Here is a 22,346-nt window from a genome sequence, read left to right on the forward strand (position 1 = left end):
ATTCAAAAATTAACTATATAAATAGTTTTCAAAATATATTTTGAAATAAAATAAATGGTTATTTAATAGTAAATAATTACAAATAATAATAATAATAATAATAAAAAGTCTTACGTGGACTCTGAAAGTCAAAATAAAATCAATTGGTGGAATGTTGAGTCATAAGTGACAGGACAAGATTTGTAATTGGACAAGATTTGTAATTTTTGGATAAAGTTTACTAATTATGGATTAAATAATAGATCCACATGTGCAATTAAATTTAATTTATTGCTAAAAAATCATTGTCTTCCAATACTTTACAATATATTTTAAAAATAATAAAAAAAAATTATACCAATGTGTTATTGCAGTTGCGAGTTGCAATTTTCTATTCATAAACACCACCACCACTAGTGGATACGGTTCGCACCCATTACGTATTATCATCAGCCTTACAATTTTAAAACGTGTCTATTATGAAGAGGTTTCTACACCCTTTTCAACCAATGTGGGATCTCACACAATCCACCTCTTAGGAGCTAACGACCTCGCTGACACATCGTCTAGTGTCTAGCTTTGATACCATTTATAATAGCTCAAGTCTACCGTTAGTAGATATTAACTGCTTGACCCGTTACGTATCATCATCAATTTCACGATTTTAAAACGCGTTCTCATTCTTATAAGAAATATTTTGTATCCCTATGTACCCAATATAAGATATTGTCACAATCACATTTTGATGGCAGCGGACTTGCAATTGTGTATCTCTCATTTCTCAGCAACGAGTGAGTTAAGTCAATTCGTTCTTGCGTCGCCTAAAATATTAAAATATTAAACATCGTTTATTTTATTATACTAAAATATTAAACCACGTTTTTATTTGGTCTATTCTTTTTACACCGTTTCATGTTAAAAACAATATTTTATTATCTTAAATAAAATATTGTAAAAATATAATTAAGTATGGTAAAAAGTTGATGTATTATAGATTAAATGGTAATTGTAATTACAAAATTAAAAATTAATTGGGATTAGTTGTTGGGAAAACTCTCATCCACCAATTTTCAAAAGGGCACCAAAACAAATGGAAATTGCGAGATTGTGGCCTTAATATTTTAAAAATTGAAAATTTGCCCTAAAAAAATGGAAATTGGGAGATTGTGGCCTTAATATTTAAAAATTTTCAACTAACCCATCATACAAAAAGTTCCATTTTCAGCAGACCAATGAATCTTCTTAAGAACTTTTTGTTATTTTTAATTTGCTCCACTTAATTTCAATTAATTGTAGATGGGCCCCAAACAAAACGTGCAATATGATACCAAGCATTTTGGTGACCTTTCGAGCTGACGTCGCCCACCAACTTTTTTTTTTCTTTTTCAAATTTAATTCATAAATAAAAATCATTAAACAAATGAAATTATTAATTAATTAACAAAAAATATATTAAATATATTTAGTTCATTAGTTAGAATTGGTGGTTAAATTAAGTTAATCTCCATGTAACTATTAACTAATTAATAGTAAATTAACTTAGTATAAGTACTCAATTATTGGCTATCCAATTAAAAATGGAGTATTTTAATTTAATTATTGTAATCATTTATTATTTGATTTCGATAAAAATTAAAATAATATAATAGACAAGTCAACTAAAATATAAATTAATATGCATGCACGGGCTGCGTTTATGGCTAAATAAGTTTAATTTTTGTATTAGTTATGTTCGATCGACGAAAGAGAATCTCACCTAAAGTCTGACAAAGTCGTAAAAGAAATTCTCATTAAAACGTGTCATGAGTATGTTAAACGATCTGAAATTAGGTAAAATAAAAATGGAAGATTTATAAAAAATAAAATAAAATAAAAAAGAGATTAAATATTGTGGCTGGAAATAGGGGTGAAAAGTAGTGCAACTTATTTATCACACATAGTGTGTTCAATCTTTTTTCATGGAGAAATAAGAACATAAACGAAAAACAACATAGTCCAATCCACGATTCATGTGCCACCTGCTAACGTGTCAGCTTTCGATTTCAATTTACTCGAAGACATCAATAAATACTTGACTCTCGATTGTGGTGTTCCTATAATGCTATTAATTGACAAGCAATTAAATAAATTATCGTTCATTCGTGTTTGTATTATTTACTCGAGTATCGCATCATTATAATGACATAATGACATAATGTAAGTAAATAAGATAGTTTTTTTAATAAAATATAAAATTTTATGAAAACAAATCCTAATTATAGTTAATTATTAGGAAATGTATTAAATATTTTAAATAATTGAGAATTACTTTTTTAAAGTTTTGGTAATTAAAATCTAAATTACATATGTCAATTTAATTCCAAATTTTAAAAATTAATCAAATCCAAAGTCTAACATTTAAAAGTATACTAAATTTGAATTTTAATATTTGAATTAAGGAAATTACTTAAATTTATTTATTTATTTTACAAAAAAAAGCACTCCTATCTCAAAATTTTTTATTTATTTTTGCACGCATAGGTTAATTTCAAGATTTTTTTTTCACTGTTATATATAAATATATATATAAAAAATGTTTTAATATATAATTTTCCATTTTTCAATATAATCTCTAATAATATGTAATAAGAAAAAAATATAATTTAATGTTAAACATCATTTTTAAAATTTTAATATTATAATATAATCTTTTAATCTTTTAAAAAATATATTTATTTAGCATATAAGAGATTGTAAATGGAGAGGAAAGGTAATTGTTAATGAAATTGTTGTGATATAGATTTAATAACTTTTGGTAGTTTCTTCTCGTAAGATTTCATGTTCTCTAATAAAGATATTTTATAATCATGAGGTTGACAAGTATACGTCATGGGTCAATGATTATATGGGTCGGAATATGTACATTAATGTTCTTCCATTTTAGGTAATGTTAGAGAAACAAAAAAAATGAAACATAAATGGAAAAAAAATAATGTCTTATTATTTTTCCTTTTTTTGATGAAAAAAAGGATGGATGTGTTTAAATCTACATGAATTTGGTCAGTTTGAATACATTGGAACGTTTCATTTGGTTGAATTTGGATAACATTTCCATGTAATCTCATGGCCATTTACTTTACTTCTTCATTATCTCTTAACCACTCTTACTATATATATATACTCTGTTTCTGAAACAGTTGATCCGACACACCCATACGATGCTCTGTTCGTCCGCAAAAAACTTGGGATTTTACTCTGTTTTGGAAACTGCCGTTCTGTTCATTCTTATCCAATTCATTATGAATATTCAAATTCCACACGTTTGAACAATCAATCTCCATCGGAAAATTTTGGTAACAATGCCTGCAGCAGCGTTTGCGGTGGCTCCGGGCGGCGTCGAGTTCGAGGCTAAGATAACGCCGGTGGTTATTATTTCGTGTATATTGGCGGCCACCGGAGGGCTTATGTTCGGCTATGATATCGGCGTGTCTGGTGAGTTAATTTATCTCAATTTTGACTCTGTTCTTAGTTTGTTTATGGGGGAATTGATCGACATGTCGAAACAGGGGGAGTGACGTCGATGCCTTCGTTCTTGAGAGAATTCTTTCCGGCGGTGTACGAGAGGATTCAAAGTCACGAAGCGGAGGAGAGTAATTACTGTAAATACGACAATGAAAGCTTACAGTTATTCACTTCTTCTCTGTATCTGGCGGCGTTGACTGCCACGTTTTTCGCTTCTTACACGACCAGAGTTCTTGGTCGGAAGCATACTATGCTTATTGCTGGGATTTTCTTCATTGTCGGAACTGTTTTGAACGCCACCGCCGTCAGCCTCCTCATGCTCATTCTTGGAAGAATCTCTCTCGGTTGTGGCGTTGGATTTGCCAACCAGGTTTGCTTGCATTCCTTCTTGAATCTCTACTAGTTTTAAACAGAGCTTGTGTTATTATAAAATTTGATATAAGATATTAAAATATGGGTGATACATGTACGATTTCTAATATGGTATCAGAATCATGATCTTCAGTTAGTCATGTCAATAGAATCCTCAAATGTTTCGTGTCAATAGAATCGTCAAATGTCGAATAAAGAAGTTGTGAGTCTCGAATGTGTAGTCAAAAGTAACTCAATTATAAAAGAAAGGGTGTACTTTGTTTGAGGACTCCTTGTACTTTGTTCGATGACTCAGAGAAGGAGTCTAGCCTTAATTAAGAGGAGCCTGTTCGAGGGCTCCATAGGCATCAGGGGAGGTTGTGTGGTGTACTTTGTTCGAAGGGAAGATTGTTGGGAGGGAATGATCCTATCTTTTTGGTAGGAAGCATCTTAGGGAACCCAAAGCAAAGCCTAAAAGCTTAGGCTCAAAGTGGACAATATCATACCATTTTAGAGGTTCGTGAGTCAAAGTAGGCTGTGGCTCTGTTTCTCTCGGAGATAGCTTATGTTTCTCGTTCTTAACATACTGTAATTTTGGTGAAAGTAGGCAGTACCTCTGTTTCTCTCAGAGATAGCTCCGACGAGGATTCGTGGAGCTTTGAATATACTGTTCCAGTTCGACGTAACCCTCGGAATTTTGTTCGCAAACCTGGTCAATTATGGCACATCCAAGTAAGATTTGAACTCTAAACGTATTTTTAGCTTATGGGTTGTGATCAAGTTTATATTTTTTTAAAAAACAAATTCATAATGTACGACAGAATTGAAGGAGGATGGGGCTGGAGGGTATCACTGGGGCTGGCGGGTGTTCCAGCATTGCTATTAACTCTTGGAGCAATCTTGGTGAATGATACTCCAAATAGCTTGATCGAACGCGGCCATTTAGAGAAAGGAAAATCAGTGCTGAAGAAAATTAGAGGCACAAACAATGTCGATCCAGAGTACATGGAGATCGTCGAGGCAAGCCGCATTGCTCAAGCAGTGAAGCATCCATTCAAAAGTCTCCTTAAGCGGCAGAATCGCCCGCCGTTTGTGATAGCCGTAATGTTGCAGATCTTCCAACAATTCACAGGAATCAACGCGATTATGTTTTATGCTCCTGTTTTATTCAGCACGTTGGGGTTTGGCAGCGATGCGTCGCTGTATTCTTCAGTGATAACAGGCGCTGTCAATGTGCTATCGACGTTGGTGTCGATTTACTCGGTCGATAAGCTCGGTCGACGAGTGTTGTTGATCGAAGCTGGAGTTCAAATGTTCATATCTCAAATGATCATCGCGGTGGTGCTCGGGTTGAAATTGGATGACAACACGAACAACATGTCGCGGGGGATGGCGATTGTGGTGGTGTTGATGGTGTGCACTTTTGTTTCGTCTTTTGCTTGGTCTTGGGGTCCATTGGGATGGTTGATTCCGAGCGAGACCTTTCCATTGGAGGTGAGATCGGCTGGGCAAAGTGTCACGGTTTGTGTGAATATGGTGTTTACTTTCGTGATAGCACAGTCATTTTTGTCGATGTTGTGTCATATGAAGTTTGGGATCTTCTTGTTCTTCTCTGGTTGGGTGTTTGTGATGTCTGTGTTCGTGGTGTTCTTGGTCCCGGAGACGAAGGGCGTTCCGATCGAGGAAATGACGGAGAGAGTTTGGAAGCGACATTGGTTTTGGAAGAGATTTATGAATGATGTGTGTGAGAAAGTTTGATTTGGTTTGCTCGTCTTTTGATTTTGTTGCCCCAATCATGGCAATATATACTTGTTTAGGGTACTTGTTCCTTGGTAAAAATGCAATTTGTAAGGGATTTTTAGTTTTTATAGTAACGACCGCTCATCGGGAATCCGGTTTGTTTACAGTAATCCTAAAGTCTACATCTCGTTTATATCATCGTCTCGATCATGCCACATTACATTTATCTAGAAAGAAATTTAAATTATTTTAGTGAGTAAAATAATCTATTGAGTAACTAATTTTATAAGTAATCTTTTTGGAATGAATTAAGTTTTATTCCTGACAAGTTTTTCTTGCGTCTTTGATCTGGACTAGGTCATCGGTCCATCCATTTCCTTGATTCTTAGGTTCCTTAGCTCATTTTTAACAAATCTAGTTGCTAAGTCTTTCGTGTTAGCCTTAAGGTCTTATGACTAATCTATCCTTAGTCTGTTGCCTCTATGCTAGCGGTGAGCTTAGGCTGTTACCAATGGTATCAGTGTTAGACACCAAATGAGGTGTCAACGAGGACATTGGGCACCTAAAGATGGTAGATTGTGAGATCCTACATTAGTTGGAGAGGAGAATGAAACATTCCTTAAAAGATATAGAAACTCACTATAGTAGAAGTGTTCTAAAACATTAAAGGGAAACCGAAAAACAAAAAAAAAAAAAACAATATTTGCGCTAGCTGTAAGCTTAAGTTCATGTATATCCTTTGCTAAAGATTTTTTTTTTAATATAAAAATATAATTTTATTTTTGTAAATTAATTTGAAAAAGAAAGATCATTTCACCCATTAAATTAAATTAAGATTTCATTTTTTTTTAGTTCAATCAATTATATATCTAAAAATCAAACTATTAGGAAACTTCTTATAATTTCGTATAACGGTGTGATTCTAACTTTTAAGTATGATTTTATTCGGAAAAAAAATATAATATTTTGAATTAATCGATGATTAGATTAATTTTTTTTTTTTAAATAATAATAAATTTATCAGACAATAAGACCCATACTTATTAGACTTCTATATTTTTCAAAGTTTAAATATCAAATAAATGCAAACTTCAAAATTTATAACTTAAATTTGTAACAGTGTTTAACACGGTACCTTCTCTAAAGAAAGCTTTATTAATGAAATTGTCCCAATATAAATGTTAAAATTCGAAAATCTCTATAGTTTTGAATAATTATTGATATAGATTCGGAACTACTTTTCTAGTTTCTGTCGGTAAGATTTCACATCGGTTAGAGAGGTAAACAAAACATTCTTGATAAGGATGTAGAAACCTTTCTTTAGTAAATATATTTTATAATCGTGAGACTGAAAACTATACATAACAGGTCAAAACTGATAGTATTAGTAGAATTATGTACATCAATGTTCTTCCATTTTAGGTAGATTTTGAGAAAGTGTGATGTCCATATTGGTTGGGAGGAGAACAAACCACCATTTATAGTATTGTGGAAACTTTCCCCTAGCAGACACATTTTAAAGCATTGAGCGGAAGCCCGAAAAGAAAAGTTTAAAGAGGACAATATCTGGTAGAGGGGGATCTTGGCTGTTACAAAAACAAACAAATGAAACCTAAGTAAAAAGAGGATGGATGCCTTCAAATTTCCATGAATTTTGTCAGTTTGAATACATTGGAACGTTTCATTTGGTTGGATTTGGATAACATTTCCATGTAATCTCATCGGCATTTACTTTACTTCTTCATTATCTCTTAACCACTCTTACTATATATATACACACTCTGTTTCTGAACAGTTGATCCGACACACCCATACCATGCTCTGTTCATCCGCAAGAAACTGGATTTTACTCTGTTTTTGAAACTGTCGTTCTGTTAATTCGTATCCAATTCATTATAAATATTCAAATTCCACACGTTTGAACAATCAATCAAGTCAAGGAGATCGATNATCAATCTCCATCGGAAAATTTTGGTAACAATGCCTGCAGCAGCGTTTGCGGTGGCTCCGGGCGGCGTCGAGTTCGAGGCTAAGATAACGCCGGTGGTTATTATTTCGTGTATATTGGCGGCCACCGGAGGGCTTATGTTCGGCTATGATATCGGCGTGTCTGGTGAGTTAATTTATCTCAATTTTGACTCTGTTCTTAGTTTGTTTATGGGGGAATTGATCGACATGTCGAAACAGGGGGAGTGACGTCGATGCCTTCGTTCTTGAGAGAATTCTTTCCGGCGGTGTACGAGAGGATTCAAAGTCACGAAGCGGAGGAGAGTAATTACTGTAAATACGACAATGAAAGCTTACAGTTATTCACTTCTTCTCTGTATCTGGCGGCGTTGACTGCCACGTTTTTCGCTTCTTACACGACCAGAGTTCTTGGTCGGAAGCATACTATGCTTATTGCTGGGATTTTCTTCATTGTCGGAACTGTTTTGAACGCCACCGCCGTCAGCCTCCTCATGCTCATTCTTGGAAGAATCTCTCTCGGTTGTGGCGTTGGATTTGCCAATCAGGTTTGATTTAAGATATTAAAATATTTGTAGAATATATTTTATTGTATAATTAAGAATGAATTGGTTAGCTTGTATCCTATTTAAACGTTAACTTGTGTACTTTCAATTCTTGAGTTCACATGGGCTAATTTAGAAATGATCTTATGTTTATAACACAGGAATACATCTTTATTGGTATGAGATCTCTTGTTAAGTTTAAAGCAAAGTCATGCGAGCTTAGCTCGAAGTGACAATATCATACCATTGTAGAGTTTGGTGATTCCTAATATGGTATCATAATCATCCTCTTAAGTCAGTCATGTCAATAGAATAATCAAATGTTCTATGTCAATGGAATCCCCAAATGTCGAACAAAGAAGTTGTAAGTCTCGAATGTGTAGTCAAAAGTGACTTGATTGTCAAACAAAGGGTGTACTTTGTTTAAGGACTCCTTGTACTTTGTTCGATGACTCCTCTAGCCTTAATTAAGGGGAGCCCGTTCGAGTGCTCTATAGGCGTCTGGAGAGGCCTTATGGTGTACTTTGTTCGATGAGAGGATTGTTGGGAGGGAATGATCCTATTTTTTTTAGTAGGAAGCCTTTTAGGGAACCCCAAAGCAGAGCCTGAGAGCTTCTGCTCAAAGTGGACAATATCATACCATTTTAGAGGCTCGTGATTCAAAGTAGGTTGTGGCTATGTTTCTCTCCGAGATAGCTTATGTTTCTCATTCTTAACATCTTGTAATTTTGGTGAAAGTAGGCAGTACCTCTGTTTCTCTCGGAGATAGCTCCAACGAGGATTCGTGGAGCTTTGAATATACTGTTCCAGTTCGACGTAACCGTCGGGATTTTGTCTGCGAACCTCGTCAATTATGGGACATCCAAGTAAGATTTGAACTCTAAACAAGATTTGAACTCTAAACGTATTTTTAGCTTCTGGGTTGTGATCAAGTTTAGATTTTGAAATTTTAAAATGTATGATAGAATCGAAGGAGGATGGGGCTGGAGGGTATCACTGGGGCTGGCGGGTGTTCCAGCATTGCTATTGACGCTCGGTGCAATCTTGGTTGATGATACTCCAAATAGCTTGATCGAACGCGGCCATTTAGAGAAAGGAAAATCAGTACTGAAGAAAATTAGAGGCACAAACAATGTCGAGCTAGAGTACATGGAGATCGTTGAGGCAAGCCGCATTGCTCAAGCAGTGAAGCATCCATTCAAAAGTCTCCTTAAGCGGCAGAATCGCCCGCCGTTTGTGATAGCCGTAATGCTGCAGATCTTCCAACAATTCACAGGAATCAACGCGATTATGTTCTATGCTCCTGTTTTATTCAGCACATTGGGGTTTGGTAGCGATGCGTCTCTGTATTCTTCAGTGATAACAGGCGCTGTCAATGTGCTATCGACGTTGGTATCGATTTACTCGGTCGACAAGCTCGGTCGACGAGTGCTGTTGATCGAAGCTGGAGTTCAAATGTTCATATCTCAAATGATCATCGCGGTGGTGCTCGGGTTGAAATTGGATGACAACACGAACAACATGTCGCGGGGGATGGCGATTGTGGTGGTGTTGATGGTGTGCACTTTTGTTTCGTCTTTTGCTTGGTCTTGGGGTCCATTGGGATGGTTGATTCCAAGCGAGACTTTTCCATTGGAGGCACGATCAGCTGGGCAGAGTGTCACGGTTTGTGTGAATATGGTGTTTACTTTTGTGATAGCGCAATCATTTTTGTCGATGTTGTGTCATATGAAGTTTGGGATCTTCTTGTTCTTCTCTGGTTGGGTGTTTGTGATGTCGGTGTTCGTGGTGTTCTTGGTCCCGGAGACAAAGGGCGTTCCGATCGAAGAAATGACGGAGAGAGTTTGGAAGCGACATTGGTTTTGGAAGAGATTTATGAATGATGTGTATGAGAAAGTTTGATTTGGTTTGCTCTTGCCTTTGATTTTGTTACCCAATCATGACAATATATACTTGTTTAGGGTACTTGTTCCTTCGTAAAAATGCAATTTGTAAGGGCTTTTTATAGCAACGGCCGTTCATCGGGAATCCAGTTTGCTTACAGTAATCCTAAACTCTACAACTCGTTTACATCATTGTCTCGATCATGCCACATTACGTCTATCTAGAAAGAGAATTAGATAATTTTGGTGAGTAAAATAATCTATTGAGTAAGTAATTTTATTAGTAATCTATTCACGATGAATTAAGTTTTATTTATAACAGGTTGTTCTTGGGTCTTTTAGCCTAGATCAAGTCCTCAGTCTAACCATTCCCTTTATTCTTAGGTTCGTTAGCTCATTTCTAACAAACCTAGTTGCTAAGTCTTTCGTGTTAGCCTTAAGGTAATTTAACTAATACAAATGAAATCATAACTAAACACCAGACGGTCTGCCAACGAGGACATTGGGCCCCTAAAAAATGTGAATAGATTCATCATTAGTTGTAGAGGGGAACTAAACCTTTTTTCTTATATGAGTGTGGAAACCTCTCTCTAATCAAATCTATATCCGATAAAAGGTAAATAGCTATATATAGTAGATGGTTAAATGAAAATGTACTTTATGTATTCTCTCTATTCTCTATTACTGTAAGTCATCCATATAAATGTTTAGCCAGAGTTCTCATTGCATTTTCTCTATCCTGTTCTTTGTGTTTATCTAGATCGAGTGTGTGCGTTGTTGTGCGATCTTAACAACCTTGAGCGGAAGCCCAGAAGGGAAAGTACGTGAGCTTAGGGTGATACATCAGTAGAGGTCTGATGTAATTCTCAACCTAACCGTTGTGGATATTCATGGTCTATAATTTAGAGTACAACACATGAAAAAAAAAAAAAATTTTACACTGAAAAAATGAGTTGGAATTAATTGAGGATGAATGAAAGGTGTGGAAGAGGTATGCGTATCAAAATCAAGGATTCTGATTGGCCCAACAAGGATCATCTTATCCACACCCAAATTCTCATGTTCTTAATGTTCTTGATCATCCTCCATTCCCCATCCACTATTTCCAATCCCCCATTTCTCGTCTCCCTCTGCAGCTCCAATGGCCATGGCCGCTCAAGCAACCCTCTTCACCCCATCACTCTCCACCCCCAAATCCACCGCCGTTACGATCCCATGGAAGCAATCCTCCACTCTCTCCTTCATCAACTCCAAGCCCCTCATCAAGCCTGCCGCATCTTCCCGAATAGTCAAAGTCTCAGCTGAGGCCGAGGCGGCGGCGGCTACGGAGGCTCCTGCCGGATTCTCCCCACCAGAGCTCGACCCAAGTACCCCTTCCCCAATCTTCGCCGGCAGCACCGGGGGACTACTCCGGAAGGCCCAGGTCGAGGAATTCTATGTCATAACATGGGAATCCCCGAAGGAGCAAATCTTCGAAATGCCAACGGGAGGCGCCGCCATCATGCGACAGGGCCCGAATCTGCTGAAATTGGCGAGGAAGGAGCAGTGTTTGGCTCTGGGGACAAGGCTGAGATCCAAGTACAAGATTAAGTACCAATTTTACAGGGTGTTTCCGAATGGGGAAGTTCAGTATTTGCACCCCAAAGATGGGGTTTATCCAGAGAAGGTGAATCCAGGCAGGGAAGGAGTTGGGCAGAACTTCAGGTCCATTGGGAAGAATGTGAGCCCCATTGAAGTCAAGTTCACTGGTAAACAAGTGTATGATTTGTAAGAAACTTCCTATTTCTAATGCTTTTCTTATGACATGAATTGTTATAATGCTCTGTTCTCCTGAATTCTGATGTTTGTTCATCCAAACATATCCTATAAATGATATTCATCAGTTGCTTTAAGCCATTTCTTTCGTTACCCGAAAAGTGTTTGTTAGGGAGAGATTTTGGTGTATACGTTCGTCTCGAGAACTTGAAATAAATGAGAAGAACCAAGAAGGGACAGATTCTTTGTTTTTCCATCGAAGATCTTGTTCTCTCTTTGATTCTTTGTTTGATAATCGGGTCCAAATCATCAGCATTCAAAACAAAAGGTGTGTTTGAGCCCCATTTGAAAGTCGAGTTTAGAAATTTGTGTCGTCTTTCGTGTAAATGAAAATGTCCTCAAGCGCAAGCTCACTACTAATAGATATTGTCTTCTTTTACACTTTCACTTTTGGACTTTATCTTAGAGATTTTAAAATGGGTACTTTAGGGAGAGGTTTCCACACCCCTCACGGACACTTATTTCTTTCTCCAATTGACATGGAGTCTCCCAATCCACCCCCTTCGGGACCCAGCATCCTTGCTAACACACCGTCTCATGTCCACCCCCTTCAGGGTTCAGTCTCCTTGCTGGCACACCGCCTCATGTCCACCTCTCTTTAGGGTTCAACCTTCTTGCTGACATATTGTTTGGTGTCTAGCTCTGATACCATTTGTAACAGCCTAAGTCCACATTTAATAAATATTGTCCACTTTCGTCTGTTACATAGTTTAACGGTTTAAAAATGCGCGTGTTAGAGAGGTTTACACACTCTTATAAGCAAGGTTTAGTTCAGACGGAGATAGAATTTGACAATTATTTGTTTTTATAACAATAATAAATCAAGTAGGGAACATTTAAAAATGAATTGAAAAGAAATTAAAGGAAGAGTATTTTGTTTAAAATAACACGAAAAAAGTTGAAGCTTATTCACTATAAGGGATGGAGCCGGTCCACAGAAGTAGAGCAGCTGAGGAGGAGGTTGTGGCGCGCAGAAGCTGAGGAGGGGTTCCAACATCGGCCGTGCCTTCTAACATTTGGGTCACCTTCTTCATGGATGGTCTTTGAGACGCATCTGGATGAATGCACCATAACCCCACCATTGCCATCCTTTCAAACCTGTCCAAATCCCTTAATGTTTCCGGCTCATCTCCCACCACCGTCTCCAGTTTACCGGCCGCCGCGCAACTCAGAACCCAATTCGATAAAACCAAGTCCTCCTCCTCACTTTCTTCTTCCACTCGATCCAACTCAACGTTCCTTCTACGGCAAATTATCTCCAACAGCATTACCCCATAGCTGAATACATCCACCTTTGCCGTCACCGGAGCTCCCCTCAGCCACTCCGGCGCCATGTACCCAAATGTCCCTCTCGCCTCCGTGTTTGTTCTCGTTTGGTCCTTCATCAACAGCTTCGATATCCCAAAATCTGCGATTTTCGTTGTGTAATTGGCGTCGAGGAGTACGTTTTGGGGCTTCACGTCGCAATGGATGATCTGCGTCTCGCATCCTTCGTGTAAGTACGCTAATCCTCTAGCTATTCCCAACGCAATTTCGACCCTCTGTGCCCAATTAGGGTTTTCGCCACTGCCAAATAGGAAACCTGATAGTGCTCCCCTCGGCATTAGCTCATACACTAGAAGAAATTGATTATCCTTTTCGATGCAGTAACCTATGTTGAACACAACTCACCGATTTGAATCTAAATCTAGACCTAACCGATTTGAATCTAGACCTAACAAATTTGAATATTTCCCCTAAAATATCTAGGTCTCTTTCTCCTAAAATCTCTACTGAGCTCATACAATAATTGGGCTTGACTCTATTGGGCGATATTTCAACAACCTAACAATCGGACCAAATTCTTGTGATACGTCCGGCCGATGATTGTGAGCTCCGTCACGAACTCATTTTCAGTTCTTTCATGCATTTTGTCGAGCAGTTTCACTGCAATTTCCACCTCAACACCGTCTATGTGTAAATCTCCGCGGAACACTTTACCCGAAGATCCCCGGCCGAGGATCCTGTGGAATCCATCGGTTGCATCATCCAATTCCTGGTAAGTGAATTCCCGGAAATTGATTCCGATGGCACTTGCACTTGAACGTTGCTTCCTTCTCAACAATCTTCCAGTTATGGGATGAGAGAAGAGGGCAACGACTCCGAAGCAAAAAGCAAGAACTCCAGCGATTATATTGCCGATCTCCAAGAACTTTCGGTATTTCGATTTGCCTTTGGTTTGTTGTTTAAACCCATCAGACTGTTTCCTGAAGGCACTTTGATTAGAGTTCTTAATCCTTTAGTATTGGAAGTATTTCTAGCATTCATTAATGGCGTCCTTTTGCTAAGACATGTCCTGCCATTCAAAGTTGCAGCCATGGCATAACGATCCCCGAGGATTGCCTGTTTGCATCCCTCAACATCAACGTCGTTTGTAGTAGCCAATACTGAAAATTGTCCTGCTCCAGGGGGGAAGTCGATATCGACATCATTGATCACCTGGATCTCGAATGTCTTCCCATAATCTTCACTATGGTAATTGTCCACTGTTTTTGGCCGACATCCTTTCATAGCATCGGTCGGATCCAAATGAACAAAGCCCGGCAAGCAATCGCAGGTTACTGTGTCGTTGTCGGATGATATGCAGAGACCATTTAAGCCGCAAACTGTGTTCACAAGGCAAGGATCGCTCATGGCTCCCCAAATCTTTTTCCATTCATTTCTGTCTGTCTTGTGGTGAATATATTGTCGAAAATCGCCATGGACGCCGATTGTTGCTCTGTGATAGTAATCCTTAATTGGGGCTTGATCATTCACTGTCAAATTGCGAAATATCTGTCCAATTGGGGAAGTTCCATTGGTAAGGAACATTGAAGCAGAGTTATCGAACATCAAGACAGTGTTTGGAACCTCTGTTGCGATTGTGAACCAATACCCAATATTAGAGAAGAGGTAATTGGATAGCACCAGATTCCCATCGCTTTGCATTTGCAACATGAAATTCCCAGTTGAGAAATCTGAGTTGGTTCTTGCAGAGAACATTTTTTTGTCGACGCCCAAAACCTGTCCGGGAAGGAGCGTGTCTGTCGGCCAATCGAAGCTTTGCCAGACGGCCTCAGGATTGGCGTTTTTCAACACCAAGTTGCCATCGTCTTGCATTTGGCCGGAACTTGCAGGGGTCTTCTGCTCTGTAAATGTTGATGGAATAATGGAGCCGGTTGGGGACAGAATTTCAAAATGGCCGGTGTTGTTCAACTGGACGACGGAATCCAGCGGCGCCGGATTGTCACGGTTGGCCGACCAAACCAGTATCTTTTCGGGGATTTTATCAAACCAAATTCCGGCAAGGTAGAGATCGTTGGAAAGATGATAGAAACCGAAAGCAAAGTCCCCTAATGGAGAAACCCAGGAATGGGTAGATCCTGCAGTAATGGAGGAACCCGGGCTTATGGCGGAGCCAGTTTGAGCCAAACACTGATGGAAGTTCATAAGGAGAAAGGAAAGAAGCATGAGGATGTTGGCCATGGTGGACGGATTGAAGTTTTTGAACAATCGTGCTTCTGAAATGGTCTGATCCGGAAGCTGCTTTGTAGGTGTAATGGATTAGATACAGACAAACATTGACTTGGAAGTCAAGCACCAAGTCAATTCAACTTCAGAAAAATCAACCAAGACATTGAAGTTGTGGGGACGGGAAATTAATGGAATTTTCGCACCCTCACCCTAGACGTTTCCCCGACCCCAAGAATATGCCAACGACCTTTAGTCGCACCTCACAGAATCCACCTGCAAAGAAAAATAACATGATATAGAAAAAAAAACGAGGGAGGAGAAGAAAAGTCTGTTGAGTTATCTCATGACGAGCACGATGTCAACAACCACCCCGTCTAGACTCATTGCACCGTATAGTGGAGCTTGTTGGGAAAATGGATAGTGAAAGAGATATGAAAAAATAAAATAGTTTAAAGCTGCATTACTTTATTATTGTCTTTGCCTCAAAAGGGTTACATAATCACTACACAATCACAGTATTGATAGGCTTATACACTGGATCCAAAATAGTAAATTATGGAAATTAAATTCAAATCTACTGCCAACCTCCTCAAATCTTGTTAGTTTGAATATTTGAATCATATCTCAACTACTTTGAATCATATCTCAACGTAGCTAACGTCATGGAAGAGAGGACTAACAAGCCAGGAAACACCATGATGCACACGAGTGACTACTATCTAATGGTGTCGTAACTTTGCTGGCCAAGAGAATGAACTAGAATGAACTACTAATTAGTTCCACGCTCTGTAGAATGAACTAGAATGAACTACTAATTAGTTCCACGCTCTGTAGAATGAACTAGAATGAACTACTAATTAGTTCCACGCTTTGTGCGCAAGTTTGAACGATACTTGGAGCAACTTTGAGGGACAGAATTCAAACATACTCAAGTTTAGGGAGAGTATGATGATGATGTTAGGATCGCACAATAACACACACTTGATTAAGATGAACACAAACAGAGAAGCACTAATAGTGGGGGTATGTACTAATAGTGGGGGTATGTATATGATGACTCAAGCAGAGGAGGGATCCTCACCTCAATGCTTCCTTCTAGCATCCGTTCAACGTCTTTCATGGATGGGCGGCGTACCGGATCCGAAGACAAGCACCACAGACCCACCATTGCCATCCTCTTAAACCTTTCATAGTCATTCACTGCTTCAGAATCCTGGCTTATCACGTCTCTCAATCTTTCTGCTCTCAAACAACTTACAACCCAGTCCACCAGAAATGTTGCATCAGAGGCTTCCATCTCTTTTACAACATGCCTTCTGCAAAAGATGGTCTCTAACAAAACCACTCCAAAGCTGTAAACGTCAACTTTTTTGGTAACAGGTAAAGCTCTCATCCATTCTGGCGCCATGTATCCCCTTGTTCCTCTCATCATCGTGTCTGTGCGTGTCTGGTCTTTCTTCATCAACTTAGCTATGCCGAAATCTGAGATTTTCACAATGTAATTGTGGTCAAGGAGAATGTTCTGTGGCTTTATATCGCAGTGGATGATCTGGGTTTCGCACTCTTCGTGCAAATATGACAACCCACTGGCGATTTCCAACACCATTTTTGCTCTGCTTTCCCATTTGGGCTTTTCATTTTCCTTCCCCCCAAACAGGAAACTTGACAAGGTATCATTTTTCATGAACTCATAAACCAACAACCGATCATCTCCCTCGTTGCAGAATCCCAACAATTGAAGCAGGTTCCTATGATGAGTCAAACCAATTATTTGGACTTCTGTTAAGAACTCCTTCTCTCCATGTTCAGTCAGCTTCTTCAATTTCTTTACTGCAACCTCCACTTCTTGATCTCTCAACCTCAAAACCCCATGATAGACTGTACCAAAAGCTCCACTCCCAAGTTGCTTTTGGAATCCATTTGTTGCTTCTTTCAATTCATTCAATGAAAATGCCTTCAAATTCACCTCCAACTGATTCAGCTTTGCAGGTTTCTTTTCTTTAAACAAACCCCTTGTAAGAAAGGGCTGATAATAGACGGAAACGACTGCAAAAAGCAATGCAAATGTTGAACATACCACAAATATCGCTAGCAGAGCTTCGTTAGAAATGAGTGTTTTTCCGTCATTATTGATAGGAACTTTCAGGAACGCCACAAGATTATTGGTGTCCGAAATGCTTCGTCTAGCGTTTAACAATGGCATCCTCTTCTTGTAGCAACCATTATTAAAATAAACGGCAGCCGAGCAAAAACAGTCTTTTCTCACAGCTTCCTCGCACTGGCTGTCATCCAATGGTCCAACCATGGAAACATCAGAGTCCTTAAGATATGGGAAATCAGCATCTTCAAGCCTAACAATTTTGAAGCTCTCATGTGTAGAATCTAATGAACAAAAGTCCATGACCAGATCTGGTTGGCACCCTTTAGAGGGCGTGTTTGGATCAATCGAAGAATACCCTTCCAAGCACGAACAATTCACAGTTTCATTGTCAGGTGAGGTGCAAAATCCAAACACCCCACAAATGTTATTCACCAAACAAGGCCTTTCAACCCACTTCCATGCCGTTTCCCACTCGCTGCCAGTCTTACTCCGATACAACTGCCGGAAGTTCCCCTGATCATCGAGGATTACTCTGTGGTAATAGTCTTCTACTGGCGGTGGCTGTTCGGTCGTCATTGTATATGTAATTGTTGTGCCATTAAAGACATACAATAGAGCTGTCGTTCGGTTGAAGACGATGCTGCTGCTTCCGGACGTGCCGGAATACTTATAAGCAGGATCACCATTTCGAAAAGAAGTCAAGAGGACATTGCCGTCGTCTGCTACATCCAACATGAATCGGCCTTTGGAATAGTCGGTTTTTCCGTTCACATTTGAGAACAGTTGATGGCCCTTGGGAAGAACCTATATTAAGAATATATGGTTAGGAACCAGAATCTATTATAAGATTTGCTTCCCAAAAACCTCTTATATCTTGTAAATTCATCATCATTCTCTAAATTAGCTAACGTCAAACTTTTTCCTAGGAATCTTCCCTTCAAGTACACTATAGAGCTTTCCTTAAAGCCTAGGGAGCCCTTGAACAACCTCCCCTTAATCGAGGCTCGACTCCTTTTCTCGAGTCCTTGAACAAATGGTGTACTTTTGACTACTCATTTTTTCGACACTTGAGTCACTTTTGACTACTCCTTCGAGACTTACAACTTCTTTATTCGACATTTGAAGATTCTATTGACATGGCTAAATTGAGTGAATGACTCTTATAGCTGTTAGGATCGCACAATAACGCACACACTCAATCAAGATGAATACAAAGAGCGGGAGAAAGAAAATACAAATAGGAATATAAGCTAAAGAAAGAATGAAAGTATATCCTAAAGTTATTAATACAAATCTTTTAGCCTACATTTTTTNTCAAATTCAGTGCTTTTCAAAAACTCTTCCCTTCATACATTCTCTCCCTCCTGCAACATCCAACACTAATGATTTTCCCTTTCCCTGAATCTTGGTGCCAATTCAATTCCTTTTTTTTTTTGTTTTTTAAATTTTGATTGTGGGATCCTAACATACATATAAATTTGGAGCAAAATAGAATATAAAATTCTGAGTGGAGTAATAGTTTAAAAACCTGTCCAGGCAATAGAGTATCGGTGGGATGATCGAAGCTCTGCCATATGGGATCGGAGGAGGAATTCAGCAGCTGAAAGTTGCCATCGTCAGACATGAAAGCCGAGGTAGTGTCGGTGCCGTCGTAGATTGAAACTTTAGTGTCGTTAGCATGAATCAGCGCAAATTCGCCGGTGGATCCGAAAATAATGGTGGACTTAGCGTTTGCTGGGTTGTCTCTGTTAGCGGACCATACCAAAGTTCTCTCAGGAATTTTGTCGAACACTATGCCGACAAGGTATCTGTCCGGGGTGATCTCGTGGAACCCAAAAGCAAACTCGCCGGAGGGTGATACCCAAAAATCATTCGACCCAGCAACGATTGATGACTTCAAATTAACGATGCCGTTCTGAGCGTAACAGTGAAGAAAACAGAGAAGCAATGGGAGAGAGAAATACAAGACTTTGATGGCAGCCATTGGAATTGGAAGCAGAGCGTTGGATGAACAAACTAGGGGCCTCAACGCCCTGCCTCTCCCATTTAAGATAAATTTTCTTCCCTTAGAAATTTCAAGAAAATAAATAAATAATAAATAATAGTTGCCGTTGACGTTGACGTTGACATTGACTTTAGCTTTATTACATTTAGTGAAATTTTTATAATTTCAGCTTTCAAAACAAAATGGNAAAAAAAAAAAAAAAAAAAAAAAAAAAAAAAAAAAAAAAAAAAAGAGAGTCACGTGTGGAGGCGCTGGGCACGTGCCTAGCGGCGTCCACATAAAAATGAATTTGGGCCGAGGCCCAATATAAGTCCAGTACAGCTAGAGTCCAAGTGAAGCCTGTTGGTTCAGTTGAGCCCATGAAGGATGAATTAACGCTCCAATCATTAAGAAAATAGAATTCTGTGTTTTTTTTTTAATATATAAAAAAGATTCAATTATGTGCAAATATAGATCCCAGAAAACTCCCCCGAGGCCTATGGAGCCCTCCCTTAATCAAGGCTTCACTCCTTTTCTGGAGTCTTCGAGACTCACAACTTCTTTGCTCGACATTTGAAGATCTTATTGACATGACTAAGTTAAGGGCATAACTCTAATACTATGTTAGAAATCAGATTCTCCATAATAGTATGATATTGTCCACTTTTAGTATAAGCTCTCATGACTTTACTTTAGACTTCCCCTAAAAAGTTTTGTATCAATGGAGATGTATTCGTTACTTATAAACTCATAATCATTTTCAGACAAGAATCCGACCATTAAAAAAAAAAATACAGAGAAAACAAAAGAAGACAAAGAATGAGAAGAAGAGTGGGGGGTTTAGGGCAGGGTGTCTACGTTAAGGACACTGCCCCCTGAAGACTTAAGGACTCTTTTAGGGCAGGGTTTAGGGCAGGGTGTTTTCGGTCAGGATTTTCCTCTTCTTTTTTTTTTTTATTATTATTATTTTATTCTCCCTTTTAAGTTACTTCAGACGAACACAGCAAACATTGTCTCAGAGTATCAGACCTCTCTGGTTCGTAATTATTATTTTTCTTCAGAAATTACTTTTTTTTCACCTTTTTTCACTCATTATTTTCCATTTCCCAATTTAAATTTGTTGATGTATATATATATGTGTATATGTATATGATGCATGTCATTTCAATTTATCGAAAAATAGAAAATAAAATAAATATATATAAATATATATATATATATGTCATTTCGAAAATGATTCTAAATAATAAAAACAAAAGTAATTAATAAAAGGGGAACAAAAAAACAAATATTTGGTATAATTGTGAAACCAATACCTTTTTACATGAAATGACATTGATTGATATTTCAACAATTAACATTTATTACATCTTTATTTTTTAAACAATTAATTTATTTTTAAAAAAATTATAAATTCCAAAAAGAGAGAAGGATTAGAAGGAGACTTTAGTCATCAATGGTGGGCCACCACACACTCAGAAAATAGAAAATAAATTATTTATAAATAAATAAATAAAAATCCCAGCTGCCATATGGCCCCTCTTGATTTCCACCATTGAAGACACAGCCATTGAGCTAGCTAGCTGTGGTCAACAAAACTGCAAAACGACGCCATTTCAATCATTTCATNATTTTTTTTTTTTTTTTTTTTTTTTTTTTTAATTTTTTTGGATTAAATTTACCTTTTTCTCCCCGCTCAACGGTTACTCGAAGTCCGAAGGGGCATGTCCATATCTTTACAACCTTAAAGAAAAACCTATTCATTACTTGTTCTGTCACTGTGTTTGATTCTCAGTGGGTTTTAGCTGATTTGGTTGGAGGGCAAAATTGGAAAACCATTCATTATTAATATATCCATTTATAAACCGTTGATGGTTTTGTTGGAGACTTTGGTTGATGATTGTTTATTTCAAAATTGGTCGTGTTTTTGTTTGAGGAAATGATTGAGAATCAAGTTCATACCAAAAAAGTGTAATTTTTGGTTGATGGGTTATTGCAATTTTAAACTTATATCGATGTTATAGGAATTGGTAATGATTTAATGCAATCAATAATAGGTTTTTATGTTCGGGTCTCGAGTTAATTATTCAAGGATTGAGCGTTATCTCTCAATTCGTAATATGCTTGAGTAAAACTGAGATACGTGAATGAATCGAGATTACATTTCAATGAGTATGATAGTTAAAGAATCTATACTAATAACGTGTTTCTTTGTTTTTAGTTGCTCCGTCATTAAAACTCCAACGTTAATCATGTTTGACTTGAAGTAATCCTATGTCGAGCAACCTTCTGAGAATGTTCCTAAGAAGCATATAAGTGAGGATAAAACATGTTTAAAGAACATGGGTTTATCTTAAAAAACAAGTAGGTAAAGTTGTAATAGTCTAAGTCCACCGCTAATAGATATTGTTTGTTTTTGTTTGTTACGTATCGTCGTTAGTCTCACGATTTTAAAACATGTATGTTAGAGAGAAGTTTCCACATCCATCTCCTTTGAGCCCAACATCCTTGTTAGCACATCATCCCGTGTGTAACGCCCCACATCCACCGCTAACAGATATCGTCATCTTTGGGCTTTCCCTCAAGGCTTTAAAACGCGTCTGCAAGGGGAAGGTTTTCACACCCTTATAGATGGTAGTTTGTTCTCCTCCCCAACCAATGTGGGACATCACAATCCACCCCCCTTCGGGGCCCAGTGTTCTCGCTGGCACTCTTTCTTTCCTCCAATTGATGTGGGGAAGGTTTCCACACCCTTATAAATAGTGATTTGTTCTCCTCCCCAACCAATGTGGGACATCACACCGTGTCTATCTCTCATACCATTTTGATACGTCATCTTACCCATGAAAAGAAATTTAAAAATAATATTACGTTGAAGAGCATTGATACGAGGGCCGTGATCGATAGTTGCATCAATCCAAATTTTGTGACACAAAAAAATAACCTAACCAAATACATGTGATTTTATAATGGGTTATAATTTAATTTAT

The 22,346-nt window shown here is 38.0% G+C and overlaps 5 protein-coding genes across 5 annotated transcripts; 3 read left to right on the forward strand and 2 right to left on the reverse strand.

Annotated features, from left to right (window-relative positions):
* The first annotated feature begins 3,315 nt into the window (after window positions 1-3,315).
* On the forward strand, window positions 3,316-5,589 carry LOC111790288 (sugar transport protein 13-like). Its single transcript, XM_023671150.1, has 4 exons — window positions 3,316-3,450; window positions 3,525-3,850; window positions 4,439-4,563; window positions 4,653-5,589. The coding sequence occupies exons 1-4, from the start codon at window positions 3,318-3,320 to the stop codon at window positions 5,587-5,589; spliced, it is 1,521 nt and encodes a 506-aa protein (XP_023526918.1). The 5' UTR covers window positions 3,316-3,317.
* A 1,962-nt stretch (window positions 5,590-7,551) lies between these two features.
* On the forward strand, window positions 7,552-10,128 carry LOC111791321 (sugar transport protein 13-like). Its single transcript, XM_023672611.1, has 4 exons — window positions 7,552-7,684; window positions 7,759-8,084; window positions 8,823-8,947; window positions 9,047-10,128. The coding sequence occupies exons 1-4, from the start codon at window positions 7,552-7,554 to the stop codon at window positions 9,981-9,983; spliced, it is 1,521 nt and encodes a 506-aa protein (XP_023528379.1). The 3' UTR covers window positions 9,984-10,128.
* A 914-nt stretch (window positions 10,129-11,042) lies between these two features.
* LOC111791699 (photosystem I reaction center subunit II, chloroplastic) lies at window positions 11,043-11,860 on the forward strand. The gene has a single exon (XM_023673157.1). The coding sequence runs from the start codon at window positions 11,106-11,108 to the stop codon at window positions 11,733-11,735; it is 630 nt and encodes a 209-aa protein (XP_023528925.1). The 5' UTR covers window positions 11,043-11,105; the 3' UTR covers window positions 11,736-11,860.
* A 735-nt stretch (window positions 11,861-12,595) lies between these two features.
* On the reverse strand, window positions 12,596-15,283 carry LOC111790289 (G-type lectin S-receptor-like serine/threonine-protein kinase LECRK1). The gene is made up of 4 exons (XM_023671151.1): window positions 14,162-15,283; window positions 14,110-14,114; window positions 13,604-14,055; window positions 12,596-13,430 (listed from the first exon to the last, which is right to left on the reverse strand). Exons 1-4 carry the CDS (start codon window positions 15,281-15,283, stop codon window positions 12,685-12,687), a joined length of 2,325 nt encoding a protein of 774 aa, XP_023526919.1. The 3' UTR covers window positions 12,596-12,684.
* A 420-nt stretch (window positions 15,284-15,703) lies between these two features.
* Window positions 15,704-19,411, reverse strand: LOC111791017 (G-type lectin S-receptor-like serine/threonine-protein kinase LECRK2). Its single transcript, XM_023672189.1, has 2 exons — window positions 18,901-19,411; window positions 15,704-18,176 (listed from the first exon to the last, which is right to left on the reverse strand). The coding sequence occupies exons 1-2, from the start codon at window positions 19,354-19,356 to the stop codon at window positions 16,302-16,304; spliced, it is 2,331 nt and encodes a 776-aa protein (XP_023527957.1). The 5' UTR covers window positions 19,357-19,411; the 3' UTR covers window positions 15,704-16,301.
* Between the last annotated feature and the right edge of the window lie 2,935 nt (window positions 19,412-22,346).

Source organism: Cucurbita pepo, chromosome LG03 (genome assembly GCF_002806865.2).
Source record: "Cucurbita pepo subsp. pepo cultivar mu-cu-16 chromosome LG03, ASM280686v2, whole genome shotgun sequence".
NCBI lineage: Eukaryota > Viridiplantae > Streptophyta > Magnoliopsida > Cucurbitales > Cucurbitaceae > Cucurbita > Cucurbita pepo.

Coding starts and splice junctions, on each gene's coding strand:
- LOC111791017 (XM_023672189.1), bottom strand. CDS start 19,356: ATGGCTGCCATCAAAGTCTTGTATTTCTCTCTCCCATTGCTTCTCTGT. Junction 18,177..18,900: donor ATACTCTATTGCCTGGACAG/GTTTTTAAACTA, acceptor TTCTTAATATAG/GTTCTTCCCAAGGGCCATCA.
- LOC111791699 (XM_023673157.1), top strand. CDS start 11,106: ATGGCCATGGCCGCTCAAGCAACCCTCTTCACCCCATCACTCTCCACC.
- LOC111790289 (XM_023671151.1), bottom strand. CDS start 15,283: ATGGCCAACATCCTCATGCTTCTTTCCTTTCTCCTTATGAACTTCCAT. Junction 13,431..13,603: donor GAATTTGGTCCGATTGTTAG/GTTGTTGAAATA, acceptor TGTTCAACATAG/GTTACTGCATCGAAAAGGAT.
- LOC111791321 (XM_023672611.1), top strand. CDS start 7,552: ATGCCTGCAGCAGCGTTTGCGGTGGCTCCGGGCGGCGTCGAGTTCGAG. Junction 8,085..8,822: donor GCGTTGGATTTGCCAATCAG/GTTTGATTTAAG, acceptor TGGTGAAAGTAG/GCAGTACCTCTGTTTCTCTC. Junction 8,948..9,046: donor GTCAATTATGGGACATCCAA/GTAAGATTTGAA, acceptor AATGTATGATAG/AATCGAAGGAGGATGGGGCT.
- LOC111790288 (XM_023671150.1), top strand. CDS start 3,318: ATGCCTGCAGCAGCGTTTGCGGTGGCTCCGGGCGGCGTCGAGTTCGAG. Junction 3,851..4,438: donor GCGTTGGATTTGCCAACCAG/GTTTGCTTGCAT, acceptor TGGTGAAAGTAG/GCAGTACCTCTGTTTCTCTC. Junction 4,564..4,652: donor GTCAATTATGGCACATCCAA/GTAAGATTTGAA, acceptor AATGTACGACAG/AATTGAAGGAGGATGGGGCT.